Raw genomic sequence first — 17,350 nt, forward strand, 5'->3', positions numbered from 1 at the left:
GGCTGAGGTATCAATTGACCAAATTTGCAAGGCCGCTACCTGGTCCTCACCCTCGACTTTTTTCAAACACTACCGGCTAGACCTTTCCTCCTCTGCTGACCTAACCTTTGGTAGAAGGGTGCTTCAAGCGGTGGTCCCTCCCTAAGGTTTTTTCTTTCTACAAAAGTCTCTCAGGTGTGCCGTCATGGGGGAAGGGAAAACACCAAGGTTACTTACGGGTAGCCGGTTTTTCCGGAGCCCATGACGGCACCCGTATATTCCCCCCCTTTTATCACCTTTTCGGTGTGCACTATTGTTTTGGGTGCTTTTAGTTATTATAATGTGGTGTTGGATTGCCATGTGTACTAACCAGGGGGGCCTCTCATGCTCTGAAAACCAACTGAAGCGACCGAGAGGTACCGCCCTTTTATTTTCAGTAGGGGTTCCTGTCCTGGCTGGGCGGATCCTCTCTCAGGTGTGCCGTCATGGGCTCCGGAAAAACCGGCTACCCGTAAGTAACCTTGGTGTTTTTTTCACACAAAATTTCTTTTCGCCTCAATTTTTTCATTTTCACATGGGCAATAGGATAAAATGGATCCTAAAATTTGTTGTGCAATTTCTCCAGAGTACGCCGATACCTCATATGTGGGGGTAAACCACTGTTTGGGCACACGGCAGGGCTCGGAAGGGAAGGAGCGCCATTTGACTTTTTGAATGGAAAATTATCTCCATCGTTAGCCGACACCATGTCGCGTTTGGAGAGCCCCTGTGTGCCTAAACATTGGAGCTCCCCCACAAGTGACCCCATTTTAGAAACTAGACCCCCCCAAGGAACTTATCTAGATGCATATTGAGCACTTTAAACCCCCAAGTGCTTCACAGAAGTTTATAACGCAGAGCCGTGAAAATAATAAATACGTTTTCTTTCCTCAAAAATAATTATTTACCCAGAATTTTTTATTTTCCCAAGAGTTACAGGAGAAATTGGACCACAAAAGTTGTTGTCCAGTTTCTCCTGAGTACGCTGATGCCCCATGTGTGGGGGTAAACCACTGTTTGGGCATACGTCGGGGCTCAGAAGGGAAGTAGTGACTTTTGAAATGCAGACTTTGATGGAATGGTCTGCGGGTGTCACGTTGCGTTTGGAGAGCCACTGATGTGCCTAAACAGTAGAAACCCCCACAAGTGACCCCATTTTAGAAACTAGACCCCCCAAGGAACTTATCTAGATATGTGGTGAGCACTTTGAACCCCCAAGTGCTTCACAGACATTTACAACGCAGAGCCGTGAAAATAAAAAATCATTTTTTTTCCCTCAATGATGTTTTAGCAAGCCATTTTTTATTTTCACAAGGGTAACAGGAGAAATTGGACCCCAATAATTGTTGCGCAGTTTGTCCTGAGTATGCTGGTACCCCATATGTGGGGGTAAACCACTGTTTGGGCGCACGTCGGAGCTCGGAAGTGAGGGAGCACCATTTGACTTTTTGAATACAAGATTGGCTGGAATCAATGGTGGCGCCATGTTGCGTTTGGAGACCCCTGATGTGCCTAAACAGTGGAAACCCCTCAATTCTACCTCCAACACTAACCCCAACACACCCCTAACCCTAATCCCAACTGTAGCCATAACCCTAATCACAACCCTAACCACAACCCTAACCCTAAGGCTATGTGCCCACGTTGCGGATTCGTGTGAGATTTTTCAGCACCATTTTTGAAAAATCGGCGGGTAAAAGGCACTGCGTTTTACCTGCGGATTTACCGCGGATTTCCAGTGTTTTTTGTGCGGATTTCACCTGCAGATTCCTATTGAGGAACAGGTGTAAAACGCTGCGGAATCCGCACAAAGAATTGACATGCTGCGGAAAATACAACGCAGTGTTTCCGTGCTGTATTTTCCGCACCATGGGCACAGCGGATTTGGTTTTCCATAGGTTTACTTCGTACTGTATACCTGATGGAACACTGCTGCGAATCCGCAGCGGCCAATCCGCTGCGGATCCGCAGCCAAATCCGCACCGTGTGCACATAGCTTAAAGGCATGTGCACACGCTGCAGAAAATGTTGCAGATCCGCAGCAGTTTCCCATGAGTTTACAGTTCAATGTAAACCTATGGGAAACAAAAATCGCTGTACACATGCTGCAGAAAAACTGCACGGAAACGCAGCGGTTTACATTCCGCAGCATGTCACTTCTTTCTGCGGATTCTGCAGAGGTTTTACAACTGCTCCAATAGAAAATCGCAGTTGTAAAACTGCAGTGAAATGTGCAGAAAAACCGCGGTAAATCCGCAGCGGTTTAGCACTGCGGATTTATGAAATCCGCAGCGGAAAAATCCACAGAGGACCAGAATACGTGTGCACATATCGAAACCTTAACCCTAACCCTATTCTAACCTTAGTGGAAAAAAAAAATAAAAAATGCTTTATTTTTTTTATTGTCCCTACCTATGGGGCTGACAAACGAGGGGGCTCATTTACTATTTTTTTTAATTTTGATCACTGTGATAGATTATATCTCAGTGATCAAAATGCACTTTGGAACGGAGCGCGGGGGGGGGGGGGGTGGGCTGGATCGGAGCACGGGGGGTGGGGTGGATCGGAGCGCGGGGGGGTTGGATCAGAGCACGGAGGGGTGATTGGAGCACGGGGGGAGCGGAGCACAGGACGGAGGGGAGCCGGAGCAGTGTACCGGGCAGATCGGTGGCTTGGGGGGCGATCGGTGGGGTGGGGGCACATAAGTGTTTCCAGCCATGGCCGATGATATTGCAGCATCGGCCATGGCTGGATTCTAATATTTCACCAGTTTTAATAGGTGAAATATTACAAATCGCTCTGATTGGCAGTTTCACTTTCAACAGCCAATCAGAGCGATCGTAGCCAAGGGGGGGTGAAGCCACCCCCCCTGGGCTAAACTACCACTCCCCCTGTCCCTGCAGATCGGGTGAAATTGGAGTTAACCCTTTCACCCGATCTGCAGGGATGCGATCTTTCCATGACGCCACATAGGCGTCATGGGTCGGATTGGCACAGACTTTCATGACGCCTACGTGGCGTCAAAGGTCGGGAAGGGGTTAAAGAATGCACTGGGGGCTGACATTTTGGTTTTGCAGCAGTAGCAGGGCACTATCAGTGTCAGATTACGGCACCCCATGGACAGAGTCAGCGCCGGTCTATTATCTCCTATGTGTAACATTGTAGCAGCATTAGCAGTGAGCTGGGCACGCCTCTGTGGGCTGCACAACTCACTGCTGTAGGTGTGACTAGCTGCCATTTTATTATAGCCCTGTGCTATCTGCTGAGCTCCACTTACACTCTATCGCAGGACAGAAGAAGCCCTCACTGCTCCTCTGTACTCCAAGCAGGCACACATCCTCTGCTCCTCACATGCTGCCCTGTGTGCTTCTCCTGCAGTCTCCCCCTCCCCCTCACACACAGTCCCTGTGATCTCCAGTAAGCTGCACTCACAGCCTGCAGAGAGGGAGGTGACACCTGGAGAGAGAGAGCAGGGCAGCTGACAGGACAGGGATTAAGGTGGGGGAAGGGGGATGGCAAGAATGTTATTCACAAAAAATGCTGCGGAGTCCACTGGGTTCTGCTCCTCTGTAAACAAGCTGTGCCTCTGATGCAGCAACTGCTGGTGATAGCAGGTCACAGGGCAATCACACACAAAATGGTGCTGCCCTGTGATGCTGCTCTTCATTCTACCCCAGTGATATTAGACCACCCAAAGGGGGAGGGAAATGGTGATGTCAGCAGTTACTGCCCCTATTTTCCAGCAAAGAGTATAGCTGCTAAATCTTACTATAGCTGCTTGAGGTCTAAAACTGAAAATGCTCCCCCTAGTGGTAAATATGTATATTTGTAGAAAAATATATAATATTTTTCATATAGAAATGTTTGCAAACAGTGTAAACATTGCATTAATACATTTTAATTACTATTTTAAGCTTAATTTCACAAAAAACAAAATACAAGAAAACTGCACCTTCCCTTTAACGTGCAAACCACCCTTGGGGGTAAAGGGGTTAAATCCGCAGCATTTCCGCACAGATTTTTCCGCACCATCTGCACAGCTTTTTTTTTTTTTTTTTTACATTGATTTACTTTGTACTGTAAATCAGTGCAGATCTGCAGCGTTTCTGCGCAGAAAAATCTGCTGTGGATCCGCACTACATCCTCATCGTGTGCACACAGCCTAAGAAATCCTTACTGTAGCTGCCCCTATTTTTACTGAAAGGCTGCAGCAGTAATGTAATGACTACAGCTTATGTGACCTCTGCATCCAATCACTTGGTTTAGCAGTCATGCCTACATTACATCAGTGATGTCAACAATGTCTCATCTTTCTTTCTTTTTTTTTTTTTTTTGTTAATACTGTAGACCCACAGGATCCTGATAGACTACTGCAATGCCCGTATGATTCCAATCACCAAATAAGAGCTTGTCGTTTTCCTTATCACCTGATAAAGTGCAGGAAGGTCAGTGTATTTTAGAGACACAAAAATAATGTATCTTGGACATCTGAAGTCCTGGGAGGTGGACCCATTTCACACAGCTATTTTTTTTTTTTTTTTTCTTTTAGTTTACTTTTATGTACGTTATGGTTTGTAAGTATGTAACAAAAGGTTTTCTTCTAGAATCACGGTGGCGTTGCCAATCAGCTTGTCACCTGCCCTTTTAATGCCCGTCATGTGTTACCTAGAGGACAGCTGAGTTTCCACATTTCCAGATGCGATGACAAAGGCTGCATTGAACAGGACATTGGCAAGTAAAGCATTCATATTGTCGGGGTCGTCACGACAATACCCTTCCTTCACCAGTCATTCCAAATCAGAATAAGAGCGTTGGTACCGGAGTGAAGAATGAGTCGGACAAAATGCTGGTTCAAACTCATTGCATGCACGTGTGTCTACAAGGTGTAGCAACGTCACAGCAACTGACTTTATTTTCTAATACACAACATTATATGATCTATTGGGGGAAGGTGTGCAGAGGGCGGGGATAGGCAGGGTTTAAGCAATGTATCTAGTATTCAGTCTTTCTTGTTGGCTCTGACATCATCTGATGGATCTTCCCTTCTCCACGTCGCTTTAAGTATCATTTCAAGAGAAATGATACTTGGCTTCTGGAATGTGTAACTTGCTTCTTTAGCAGAATCAGAATTTAGGGCAAAGGTGAATACTGGCAGCCATGTTAAATACAGTTAAATTTGCACTAGCAAGCATAAAGGGGAAAAACTTATTGTTTCACAGCATAAGAATACATAAAAGTACAAAAGAGTATAAAGAAAATATATTTTCACCTTGACAATATCATTAGTTATGCAAAAAAGAAAAAAAAAAAAAAGCATGAACCGCACATCCCAAAATCATACGTTGATCTAAAGCCGCTAGGCAAAAATTAATATAACTGAATATGAGGTTTTCAGTTTAACATTCTGATCAGACTGTATGAAGCCCACTGCCCCGTCACGGCAAACCTCGTAGTGGGTGTTGGTGCTGTGTGGCGGCCATTGTTGCTGTGGCTTTGTGCTGGTGGGGCGGCGTGGTCTGGAGTCTTGGGGACTCAGTCTTGCAGCATGGGTGCTGTGGGGCAACAGGCCGTCCGCCCTGCTGGTGCATGGCCGCTGTGGCGGTGGGTGCCGCACGGCTCCGCTCCGTTAGGGCGATAGGACCCACTACGAGGTTTGCCGTGAAGGGGCAGTGGGCTTCATACAGTCTGATCAGAATGTTAAACTGAAAACCTCATATTCAGTTATATTAATTTTTGCCTAGCGGCTTTAGATCAACGTATGATTTTGGGATATGCGGTTCATGCTCTCTTTTTTTTTTTTTTTTTTCTTTTTTTCAATATCATTAGTTATGCTCTAAGCTTATAGTAGACTTCAGGGTTTTCCCTTGAACAAAGTTCATTTTAATCAATAGATTTTAGAATAATTTCTACAATCGGATGTTTTAAAAAAAATTTAAAAAAATAAAAAAAGGTTCCTGTGCTGAGAATCTCTTATAAATGTGCCCATACTGTGTAATGGCTTGGGCTACTTTCACACTTCCGTCGGTACGGGGCTGTCGCAAACCGTCGGCCCGATGGACGTTGTGCAAAATAGTGCACAATGTGGGCAGCAGATGCAGTTTTCAGACGCATCCGCTGCCCATTATGAGTTCTGGGGAGGAGGGGGCTTGTTTCGGCCGTGCATGCGCGGTAGAAAATGGCGGACGCGTCGCACGATAAAACGTTACATGGAACTTTTTTGTGACGACGGGCTGTCAATTACCGACGCATCCAGGGAACGACATGGAACGTGTGTCTACACGTCGGGATGCGTCGGTAATACAAGTCTATGTGTAAAAAAAAAACGCATCCTGCGGGCAACTTTACAGGATGCGTGTTTTTTTTTCCGCAAAACGCATTGTGACGGCCGTCAAGACTGAAGTGTGAAAGTAGCCTTAGGCTACTTTCACACATCAGGTTTTTGCCATCGGGCACAATCAGTCGAATCTTGATAAAAAAAAAAAAACGGATGCGACGGATCCTTTTTTTTTTTTTTTTTTTTTGCAACAGATACGACTAGCATATCCAGATAATTGGCTTAAGAAAAAAAAATTGGAGCATGCTCAGGTAAAAAAAAAAAAAAAATAGAATCCAGCGCTGGAATCTGACATTTTCCGGATCCGGCACCTTCCAGCTCCCATAGGCTTCCATTCTACCAAAAAGCCTAAATACTTCTGTATGGTTGTTGTGATGCCACTTACCTGGAGACTTTAGTAAACCGGAATCAAATGTCCGCTGTAAGGATGAAAATTGTATTTAACATTGTTTTATCCCTTTTGTGTTAGGGTATGTTCACACGTTCAGGATTTCCATCCTTTTTTTTTCCTGACTGTTTTTTAAAAAACTGCAGCTCTTGGCAGAAAACGCAGGTCCTTTTTTTGGTCCTTTTTTGGTCCGTTTTTGATGCGTTTTTTGATGCGTTTTTTGATGCGTTTTTTGATGCGTTTTTTGATGCGTTTTTTGATGCGTTTTTTGATGCGTTTTTTGATGCAGTTTTCTAGCCAGAGTCTGTGTGTTTTCTAGGAATTTTTTTAGGGTTAAAATGGCTGAAAATACCCTAACCCTACCCCTAACCCTACCCCTAACCCTACCCCTAACCCTACCCCTAACCCTACCCCTACCCCTAACCCTACCCCTAACCCTACCCCTACCCCTATTCTAACCTTAGTGAAAAAAAAAAAAAAAAAATTCTTTATTTTTTTTATTGTCCCTACCTATGGGGGTGACAAAGGGGGGGGGGGTGTCATTTACTATTTTTTTATTTTGATCACTGAGATAGGTTATATCTCAGTGATCAAAATGCACTTTGGAACGAATCTGCCGGCCGGCAGATTCGGCGGGCGCACTGCGCATGCGCCCGCCATTTTGCAAGATGGCGGCGCCCAGGGAGAAGACGGCCGGACGGACACCGGGACGCCGGGTGAGTATAAGGGGGGGAGATTAGGGCACGGGGGGGGGCATCGGAGCACTGGGGGGGGGCATCGGAGCACGGGGGGGCGGGATCGGAGCACGGGGGGGCAGCCACACTCCGCCCACGCACTTCCGCCCGCTCCCCGCACTTCCTGCTGCAGCGGTTCTGCACATCAAATCGCAGTAAAACCCGCAGATATATTTTTGATCTGCGGGTTTTACTGCGGTTTGGACCTCACAATGGAGGTCTATGGGTGCAGAACCGCTGCGGCTCCGGAAAAAGAATTGACATGCTCCTTCTTTTTTCCGGGAGCTATTCAGCGCGTCTTTTTTTTAACAATTTCCGGACCATGTGCACAGTGTGTCCTGTTTTCCATAGGGTACAGTGTACTGTACCCTGCATGGAAAACAGCTGCGGAACCGCAGCGGCAAAACCGCCGCGGTTCCGCGGTAAAAAACGCACTGTGTGAACATGGCCTTAGTTTCCAACATTTGCTGGGCCTTTTTTCAGTTAAAACGTGGCACTGTAAACAATGTTTGTTTGTTTTCACTTTCACCCCTATAATCCTTCTCTTTCTGCTAACTCCCCTAATCCCTACACCTAGTAAGGTACTGTTCATCTCTTCCTCAATCCTCCCCATCCATCTCGCCTCCTCCTCAGAACTGTTCCTCAACATACAATCTTCTGTCTTCAAGCACAGACAAAGTAAATATAGAAAAACTGACTGAACAGCAATCTAATCTGAACTGGTGCATAACCAAAAAAGTCAAATCTTGTGCCAAGAATCTCATGTGTTTTTTTTCATATATTTCACAAGCCATTATGCTATTCCCATTTCATGTATCGCACATTTCCTTGCTGTAGCACAGATTAATTTTGAGTGCAGCCATTAATCTATTTGCTATATGACTTTTTTGGTTATGCACCAGTTCAGATTAGATTGCTGTTCAGTCAGTTTTTCTATATTTACTATGTACTATTTTTTCTGACTTGAACCATGCCCTTCACCATGCTGTGATTTTAATTACATCCAGACACAGTTGGTTCTGAGCTTCCTATAAAAGCAGGCTTTACCATGTTATTAGCCATAGGTAAGTGTTCACACTAGGCAGTCAGCTCAGGTACCCATCCGTTCTGAGATTACCTTGACGATTGGTGGATGGGCTCACAAGTTTTGGCCAAATCTTGTGCTAAGAATCTCATGTGTTTTTTCATAAATTTCACAAGCCATTATGCTATTCCTATTTCATGTATCGCACATTTCCTTGCTCTAGCACAGATTAATTTTGAGTGCAGCTATTAATCTATTTGCTTCAAGCACAGACAGCCACCTCATTCCCTCTCCTGCTCCCACCTGCTAACACTTTCTCTGCCCCTTCTCACTGCTGGTGATCTCTCCAAATCCTTGTCCTCCTCACCACATCCCCAGTCAGTTCTACCTCCCATCCACGCTCTATCACAAATTTCCGTAACCTCTCTAACCTTATACCCATTTGCCCAGCCCCCACTTCCCCAGTCCCACTAACAGGAGCTCTATGCAACGCTCGTTCAGTCTGCAACAAGCTTTCCTACATCCATGATCTTTTTATTACAAACTTTCCTTCCTCGCCATCACCGAAACCTGGCTCACCCCTTCTGACACAGCCTCCCTTGCTGCACTCTTACGGTGGTTTCCACCTTTCTCACACACCCCGCCCCAGCAGCAAGCATGGTGGAGGAGTTGGTTTTCTCCTGTCAAATTACAGCTTTCACCCACTCCCACCCTCTGTTACCCTCCCGTTCTTTGAGGTGCACTGGCTATCATTTACTGCCCCCCAGGGCCAGCCACCACCTTGTCTACTTCATTTCCTTTCTGTGGACATCCCCACTATCATCATGGGTGACTTCAACATCCCCATTGACACTTCCCTCTCAGATGCCACTAAACTTCTATCTCACTTCCTCCTTCGGCCTCATTCAATGGTCTTCTGCAGCCACTCACAAAGATGGTCACACACTGGACCTCATCTTCACCCACCTCTGCTCCCTATCTAACCTCTCTAACTCACCTCTTCCACTCTCTGACCACAATCTACTCACATTCTCTTCCCTCTCCACTCCTTATCTACAATCCCCACCCCACAAACTTGCACACCCTCGCAGAAATCTTAAACACCTTGATCTACATTCACTCTCTGAATGCGGATGATGCTGCCGCTCTATATAACACCACAATAGCTGTAACTCTGGAATCTCTTGCCCCTCTCACACATACCAAAGCTCGCAAAATCAACACAGCCATGGCACAGCAGCCTGACCAAAGAACTGAGGCGAGCTTCCAAGGCTGCTGAGCAGAGATGGAAAAGATCCCACTCCAACGAGCACTTCATCCCATTCAAACAGTCCCTCACTACTTTCAAGACCACACTCGCCACAGCTAAACAAACCTACTTCTCATTTCTCATACCCTCCCTGTCTCACAACCCTAAACAGTTATTCAACACCTTCAACTCTCTCCTCCGTCCCCCAGCACCTCCTCCCTCCCCACTTATCTCTGCTGAAGACTTTGCCTCATTTTTCAAGCAGAATATTGAGAACATCAGAGACCGTTTTAGTCGACAACCCCCATGTCCCTTCCTCCCAACTACCCACCCCTACACCTCCAAAACAAACTTCTCCACCATTACAGAAGATCGACTCTCCACTCTACTCTCAAGATCGCATCTCACCACCTGTGCTCTTGACCCGATCCCTTCCCACTTCATCCCAACCCTAACCCATCTCTTCAACCGATCACTAACAACTGGTGTTTTCCACTCAAGCTTTAAACATGCCTCAATCACACCTATCCTCAAAAAGCCCTCTCTTGACCCATCCTCTGTATCGAGCTATCGCCCTATATCACTTCACCCCTATGCCTCAAAACTACTGGATCACGTCAATCTTGAACTGTCCTCCCATCTATCTTCCTGCTCCCTCTTTGACCGCTTACAATCAGGCTTCCGGTCACACCACTCCACTGAAACTGCCCTAACTAAGGTCACCAATGACCTATTAACCGCCAAGAGCAAGCGACACTACTCTACCCTCCTCCTCCTGGACCTGTCCTCTGCTTTTGACACAGTGGACCATTCCCTATTATTTCAGACCCTCTCATCCCTTGGCATCACAGACTTGGCCCTATCCTGGATCTCATCATACCTAACTGACCGGACATTCAGCGTCTCCCACTCACACACCACCTCCTCACCTCACCCCCTATCTGTCGGAGTCCCGCAAGGCTCAGTTCTAGGGCCCCCTGCTCTTCTCCATTTACACTTTTGACCTGAAACAGCTCATAGAATCTCACGGTTTTCAGTATCGTCTCTATGCTGACACACAAATGTACATCTCTGGACCAGATATCACCACCCTACGAACCAGAATCCCTCAAGGTCTGTCCGCCATTTCATCCTTCTCCGCTAGATTTCTAAAACTTAATATGGACTAAACAGAATTCATCATCTTTCCCCCATCTCACGTGACCCCCCCCCCCCCCCCCCCCAACGAACCTATCCATTACTGTAAACGGCTGCCCACTCTCCCCAGTCTCACAAGCTCGCTGTCTAGGGGTAATACTTGACACTGATATCTCCTTCAAACCACATCATATCCAAGCCCTTTTCAACTCAAAAATATTTCACGGATCCGTACATTCCTAAACAAAGAATCTGCAAAAACCCTAGTCCATGCCCTCATCTCCCGCCTCGACTACTGTAACCTCCTGCTCTGTGGCCTCCCCTCGAACACTCTCGCACCCCACCGCTCCCCATTACCCAGAGAGTCCAGTACAAAAGCCTAAGGGCTCATTTCCACTTGAGAGGAAAAAAAAGGTCCGATTTACGGGCTGAAAAAAACGGAGGTAAATCATGCGAGTGTCATGTGTTTTTTTTTTGTTTTTTTTTGTTTTTTTTTTTATCGGATTGCACTCGTCCGTTTTCCTCGCAAGTGGAAATGAGCCCTTACCGTGACGTACAAAGCCATCCACAACCTGTCTCCTCCATATATCTGTGACCTTGTCTCCTGGTACTTTCCTACACTCAACCTCCAATCCTCATAAGACCTCCTTCTCTACTCCCCTCTTATCTCCTCTTCCCACAATCGCATAAAAGATTTCTCTCGGGCATCACTCCTTCTCTGGAACGCTCTACTGCAACATATCAGACTCTCGCCTACCATTGAAACCTTAAAAAAAGAACCTGAAGACCCACCTCTTCCGGCAAGCCTACAACCTGCAGTAACCACCGATCGATCAAACCACTGCATGACCAGCTCCACCCTCACCTACTGTATTCTCACCCATCCCTTGTAGATTGTGAGCCCTCGCGGGCAGGGTCCTCTCTCCTCCTGTACCAGTTGTGACTTGTATTGTTCAAGATTATTGTACTTGTTTTTATGTATACTCCTCCTCACATGTAAAGCGCCATGGAATAAATAAAGCTATAATAAAAAAGACAAATTTATCACCAGATGTTAGGAAGGTTATTCTGAGTGAAGTCAGGCAAAAGCCAGCTATGGAATTCAACTGCTCCGAGTCAAGTGTCACGTGTGATAAAGAACCAGGAAACTGACCTCACAACAACCAGACAAAAGTAATCAGTTTAACCCCTTCATGACCTTGGGATTTTTCGTTTTTCCATGTTCGTTTTTCACTCCCCTCCTTCCCAGAGCCATAACTTTTTTATTTTTCCGTCAATTTGGCCATGTGAGGGCTTATTTTTTGCGGGACGAGTTGTACTTTTGAACGACATCATTGGTTTTGGCATGTCGTGTACTAGAAAACGGGGAAAAAATTCCAAGTGCGGTGAAATTGCAAAAAAAAGTGCAATCCCACACTTGTTTTTGTTTGGCTTTTTTGCTAGGTTCACTAAATGCTAAAACTGACCTGCCATTATGATTCTCCAGGTCAGTACGAGTTCATAGACACCTAACAGGACTAGGTTATTTTTTTATCTAAGTAATGAAAAAAAATTCCAAACTTTGCTAAAAAAAAAAAATTGCGCCATTTTCCGATACTCGTAGCGTCTCCATTTTTCGTGATCTGGGGTCGGTTGAGGGCTTATTTTTTGCGTGCCGAGATGACATTTTTAATTATAGTATTTTGGTGCAGATACGTTCTTTTGATCGCCCGTTATTGCATTTTAATGCAATGTCGCGGCGACCTAAAAAATGTAATTCTGGCGTTTCTAATTTTTCTCGCTACGCCGTTTAGCGATCAGGTTAATGCTTTTTTTTAATTGATCGGCCGATACTGAGCGCGGTGATAACAAATATGTGTAGATTTGATTTTTTTTTTTTAATTGATTTATTTTGATTGGGGCGAAAGGGGGGTGATTTAAACTTTTTATATTTTTTTTATTTTTTTCACCTTTTTTTTTTTACTTTTTTTTTTTTTTTACTTTTGCCATGCTTCAATAGCCTCCATGGGAGGCCAGAAGCAGGCACAACTCGATCGCCTCTGCTACATAGCAGCGATCTGCTGATCGCTGCTATGTAGCAGAAATGGAGGTGTGCTGTGAGCGCCGACCACAGGGTGGCGCTCACGGCCACCGGTGATCAGTAACCATAGAGGTCTCTAGGACCTCTATGGTTACCATCCTGATGCATCGCCGACCCCCGATCATGTGACGGGGGTCGGCGATGACGTCATTTCCGGCCGCCCGGCCGGAAGCGGTAGTTAAATGCTGCGGTCTGCGTTTGACAGCGGCATTTAACTAGTTAATAGGTGCGGGCAGATCGCGATTCTAGCCGCGCCTATTACGGCCACATGTCAGCTGTTCAAAACAGCTCACATGTCCCGGCTTTGATGCGGGCTCACCGCGGAGCCCTGCATCAAAGCAGGGGATCTGACCTCGGACGTACTATCCCGTCCGAGGTCAGAAAGGGGTTAAAGAATACAAAAAAAAATGGAAAACCTTTTAATCACCTAGAATGTTTGAGCAATTACTGCTTCTGGACAAGTCCACTAAAAGTAGACTAATTACCACTTTTACAACTCTTGGAAGTTGCTGTGTTTTCATAAATTTGTGTTTAACTTATTTTTACAGCTGATGAAAAGAGTATGTACAAGAGGGATGTGAGCCCAAGTCGATGGAACTCTCCTCCCTGCAATGAGGACTGGGATAATGGTATGCAAAATAAATTTCTTCATTCTGATTCTAGGGGATGGGACACCTAAACTCACTGCAAATGGTAATTTTGTAAGTTGGTTTGATTGACATTATAGGACCGAGCCTCATTTTTTCAAATTTGCCAGCATCTTTGTGTACTTTAAAACGCTTCAACATATCCCAGTGATTCTGAGATTGTTTGTTTTTTTTGAGACATGTATTTCATGCTGGTGGTAAATTTTGATCAATATTTGTTTATGAAAATATTGAAGATATGACAAAATTAGAAAATGTCACACCTTTCAAATATTGAATTTCTATTCCCTTAACCACTTAATGAACATGCCAAATTTCTCCTTTGCCTCATTGGGGGACACAGACCATGGGTTGTATGCTGTTTGCTACTAGGAGGCTGACACTTTAAGTTAACACAAAAATAGTTAGCTCCTCCTCTGCAGCATACACACTCTTGCTGGCTCCCATAGAACCAGTTCTTGCTTAGTGTCCATAGGAGGCTCACGGAAGGGTCTGTATTCAGACAAAAACTCTTCATTATTTTATTTTAACATTTTTTATTTTTTACAATGGACGAAGGGGCGACGGATCCTTTCAAGGCTCTGTTCTCCCCGAACAATCAACATGTGAGCACGGAGAGTGTCACCTCTCCGTATCCTCTCCTGCAACGTAGGATGCCACTCCTGAGCTGATTCTTAGGGGTAACGGGTCCCTTCAAGGGCACCGATCTCCCCACACCATCAATGGACGAGCACATGGAGTGTTGATTCCATGTACCCTCTTCTGTAGCCAGGCCTATTGCCAGACATTCAGCCCTGTCCCATCCTAGGGGATTAACCCCTTGGATGTACAGAGGCCCACCATGTGGTGTCCGAGCAGCCCCCACTGTTAAAGCGGATGGTACAAGGAGGCGGACGGTACCTCGCCACCTCCCTATTAAAGGGATGGTGGATTGAGGTTTTCTTTATCGCTTCTTGGGGGACACATAACTGTGGGTGTATGCTGCTGCTAGGAGGCTGACACTATGCAAAAAAGGAAAAAGAATAGCTCCTCCCCGGCAGTATACACCCAAGGACAGGCACAAAGTACCTCAGTTTGTGCTTCGTGTCTGTAGGAGGCAGACCTGTATCTATCCCAGATCTGCATCTTATCCCTTTTTCTCTTTCTTCTCATTGGGGGACACAGACCGTGGGTGTATGCTGCTGCCACTAGGAGGCTGACACTAAGTGATATAAAGAAAGTTCGCTCCTCCCCTTGTGTACTCACCGTAAAATCCTTTTCTCCGAGCCATTCATTGGAGAACACAGCTCCCACCCTGTTATTAGCTTATGCTTGTTTATATAATCTGACATGCTATACTCTAATAATGACATGCTATACGCTCATATGTTATTGATTTCCTACTGCTTTTGCACCGAACTGGTTAGCTGCGAGCCAGCAGGAGGGTGTATACTGCAGGGGAGGTGTTAACTTTCTTTGTATCACTTAGTGTCAGCCTCCTAGTGGCAGCAGCATACACCCATGGTCTGTGTCCCCCAATGAATGGCTCGAAGAAAAGGATTTTATGGTGAGTACACAAAAATCCCTATTTTCCTTACAGGTTTGTGTTTTATTAACTCTTTTGTTTTTCCGATACAGCTTCTGGGAAACTTAGTTTCACTCTGCCTTCCCATCATAGGCGGCTGAGCGAGCAGTGTGGTGTCACCCACATCGCAACTCTCAGGCCCGCTGGCAGGACAATATCCCCTGTCGCCTTAAGGGTGCTCCAAGGCTGATTCGGTGGCTAGTCCTTGCCATTTCCCTCCTCACCCCTCTCCTCGGAGAGGGCCGAGAGGAAGACTGTGGTTGACAGCGGCGACCTCCCTAGGGGGGTTGATGCTGTCTTGTACACGGTCTGGAGACGGTGTGGGAAGAAGGATCTTGGTATCCAGCGACCCTCCCACCCTTGGGCCCTTGGACGATCCTCATCGATTATGGGACCGGACTTCTACCAGGTACAGGGAAACTGCAGAAGCGCCATTAACTTTCAAATTTCGCGCCTCTTTTTACCGCTATTCTCTCATCCCAGTGCAGGCCTTTCTTATTGCGCCTTACCTGATTCTGTCAGGGCACACTCTCTGGCATTTTTACTTTCACTTTCGCTCGGTCGAGTTAACCACGCCCCCTCCTTGTGTGCGCTTTCTCAGCGTCTCCTCGGGCCAATCAGATGTTGTTCTATACAAGGACACACACCCCTTGCCGCTCATCCTATCTCATTGGCTCTACGACTAGGCCATCTTTCCCTCCTTCACACGATGTGGTCTGCATTCCTCCATCTTGGAAGCTGCAGCATCTCGTGCATTGTTCTGCCTGGATGGATATTTTTTTTGGCTCAGGCGACACAGTAACCTCTGTTGCTGCGATCGTTGGACTGGGTAGATTCTTGTTCTTGGTTTTTTTTCTATGCCCCTGGGTTTTCAGCTTCTCCTCCGCAGTATCTCCACTGAGACTCCTCTGGCAGATAGCGCAACAGGCTCCACATATGTCCAACTCTGCAGGGGCTTCCCTTTCTCTAAGCCCGCTATAATTCTTTACTTAGATTATTAAGAGAATTAAACGCTCTCATAAGGCATTTGCTATTCACCCTAAATTTAGAGCCATAGTTAATAGGCACAGAGAGCGCCCGGATAAATGCTTCACAGGACAAAGGCCTCTTGAAGCCAAGTATCCTTTTTCATCTGATCTGAAAAAAGATTGGCCTAAGTCTCCAACAGTAGATTTATCCCCCCTCCTCCCCCCCCCCCCCCAGTCAGCAGCCAATGCCATCACTATATATGGCCATGTTCACATGTTCAGTATTTGTTCCACTCCTGATTTTGTCTTACTTTTCCTCTAATTGGTCAGTATTTTACCTCAGTATCTGTATCATAGAAACACGTCGCCACTCCTTGTTTTGGCTTACAAATACTGACCTTGTGAACGTGGCCTAAAAAGGTCATTATTGCTGAGAATGGAAGGCAGACTCTGTGTTTGTCAGTGTGGCCATTGAATCCTGGGTCTTAACCCAGGTAGGGTTTTCTCAATAGGTTATTCCCACCATGGCTAGTGCCCGTAAACCCTCATCGGTACGCATCCATCATCGTACTTGGAAGACATATTTTGCATGATGCAAGGATGGTGGTCTCTCCTTTCGTCTTTTCAGTTCCCACCGTTTTAGAGTTCCTGAAGGCCGGTCTGGACTCCAGGCTGGCACTCGGCGCTCTCAAGGGCCAAATCTCCGCCCTATTGGTCTTATTTCCGAGACTCATCGCATCAAGACTTCAGGTTTAAGACTTTTCTTCAGGGGGTGCCGCATGTCTCCCCCCTATCGCATGCCTTTAGAGCCTTGGGACCTCAACTTGGTGCTACGTGCCCTTCAAGAACCTCCCTTTGAACCGCTTCAGGACACTTCTCTGGTCCTTCTGTCCTGAAAGGTTGCCTTCCATGTGGCGATCACATCGATCAGAAGGGTTTCGAAATTAGCTGCCTTTATCTTTCCGGGCGCCTTTACTTATCTTCAATCAGGGCAAGGTTGTCCTCAGGCAGTCGCTGTCCATTTTGCCAAAGGTCGTTTCGTCCTTCTTAAAGAGGACATTGTTCTTCTTTTTTGTCTGGCCCCTTTTTTAGAATTGAAAGAGCTCTCTACACTCTATACTTGGTCAGAGCTCTGCGAAGGTACGTCTCAAGGACGGCATCCTTCAGAAGAACAGATGCTCTGTTCGTTCTCCCAGAAGGCCACAGG

General features: G+C 46.1%; 1 protein-coding gene across 1 annotated transcript in view; it reads left to right on the top strand.

The window, feature by feature from the left end:
• LOC138670923 (gametocyte-specific factor 1-like) overlaps positions 1–17,350 on the top strand; it is a 130,917-nt gene that overhangs the window by 33,694 nt on the left and 79,873 nt on the right. The window contains exons 4-6 of the mRNA XM_069758711.1: positions 4,366–4,463; positions 4,623–4,749; positions 13,513–13,593. Coding sequence (XP_069614812.1) covers positions 4,366–4,463; positions 4,623–4,749; positions 13,513–13,593 — 306 coding nt within the window. The remainder of the gene's footprint in view (positions 1–4,365; positions 4,464–4,622; positions 4,750–13,512; positions 13,594–17,350) is intronic.

Source organism: Ranitomeya imitator, chromosome 3 (genome assembly GCF_032444005.1).
Source record: "Ranitomeya imitator isolate aRanImi1 chromosome 3, aRanImi1.pri, whole genome shotgun sequence".
Classification (NCBI taxonomy): Eukaryota; Metazoa; Chordata; class Amphibia; order Anura; family Dendrobatidae; genus Ranitomeya; species Ranitomeya imitator.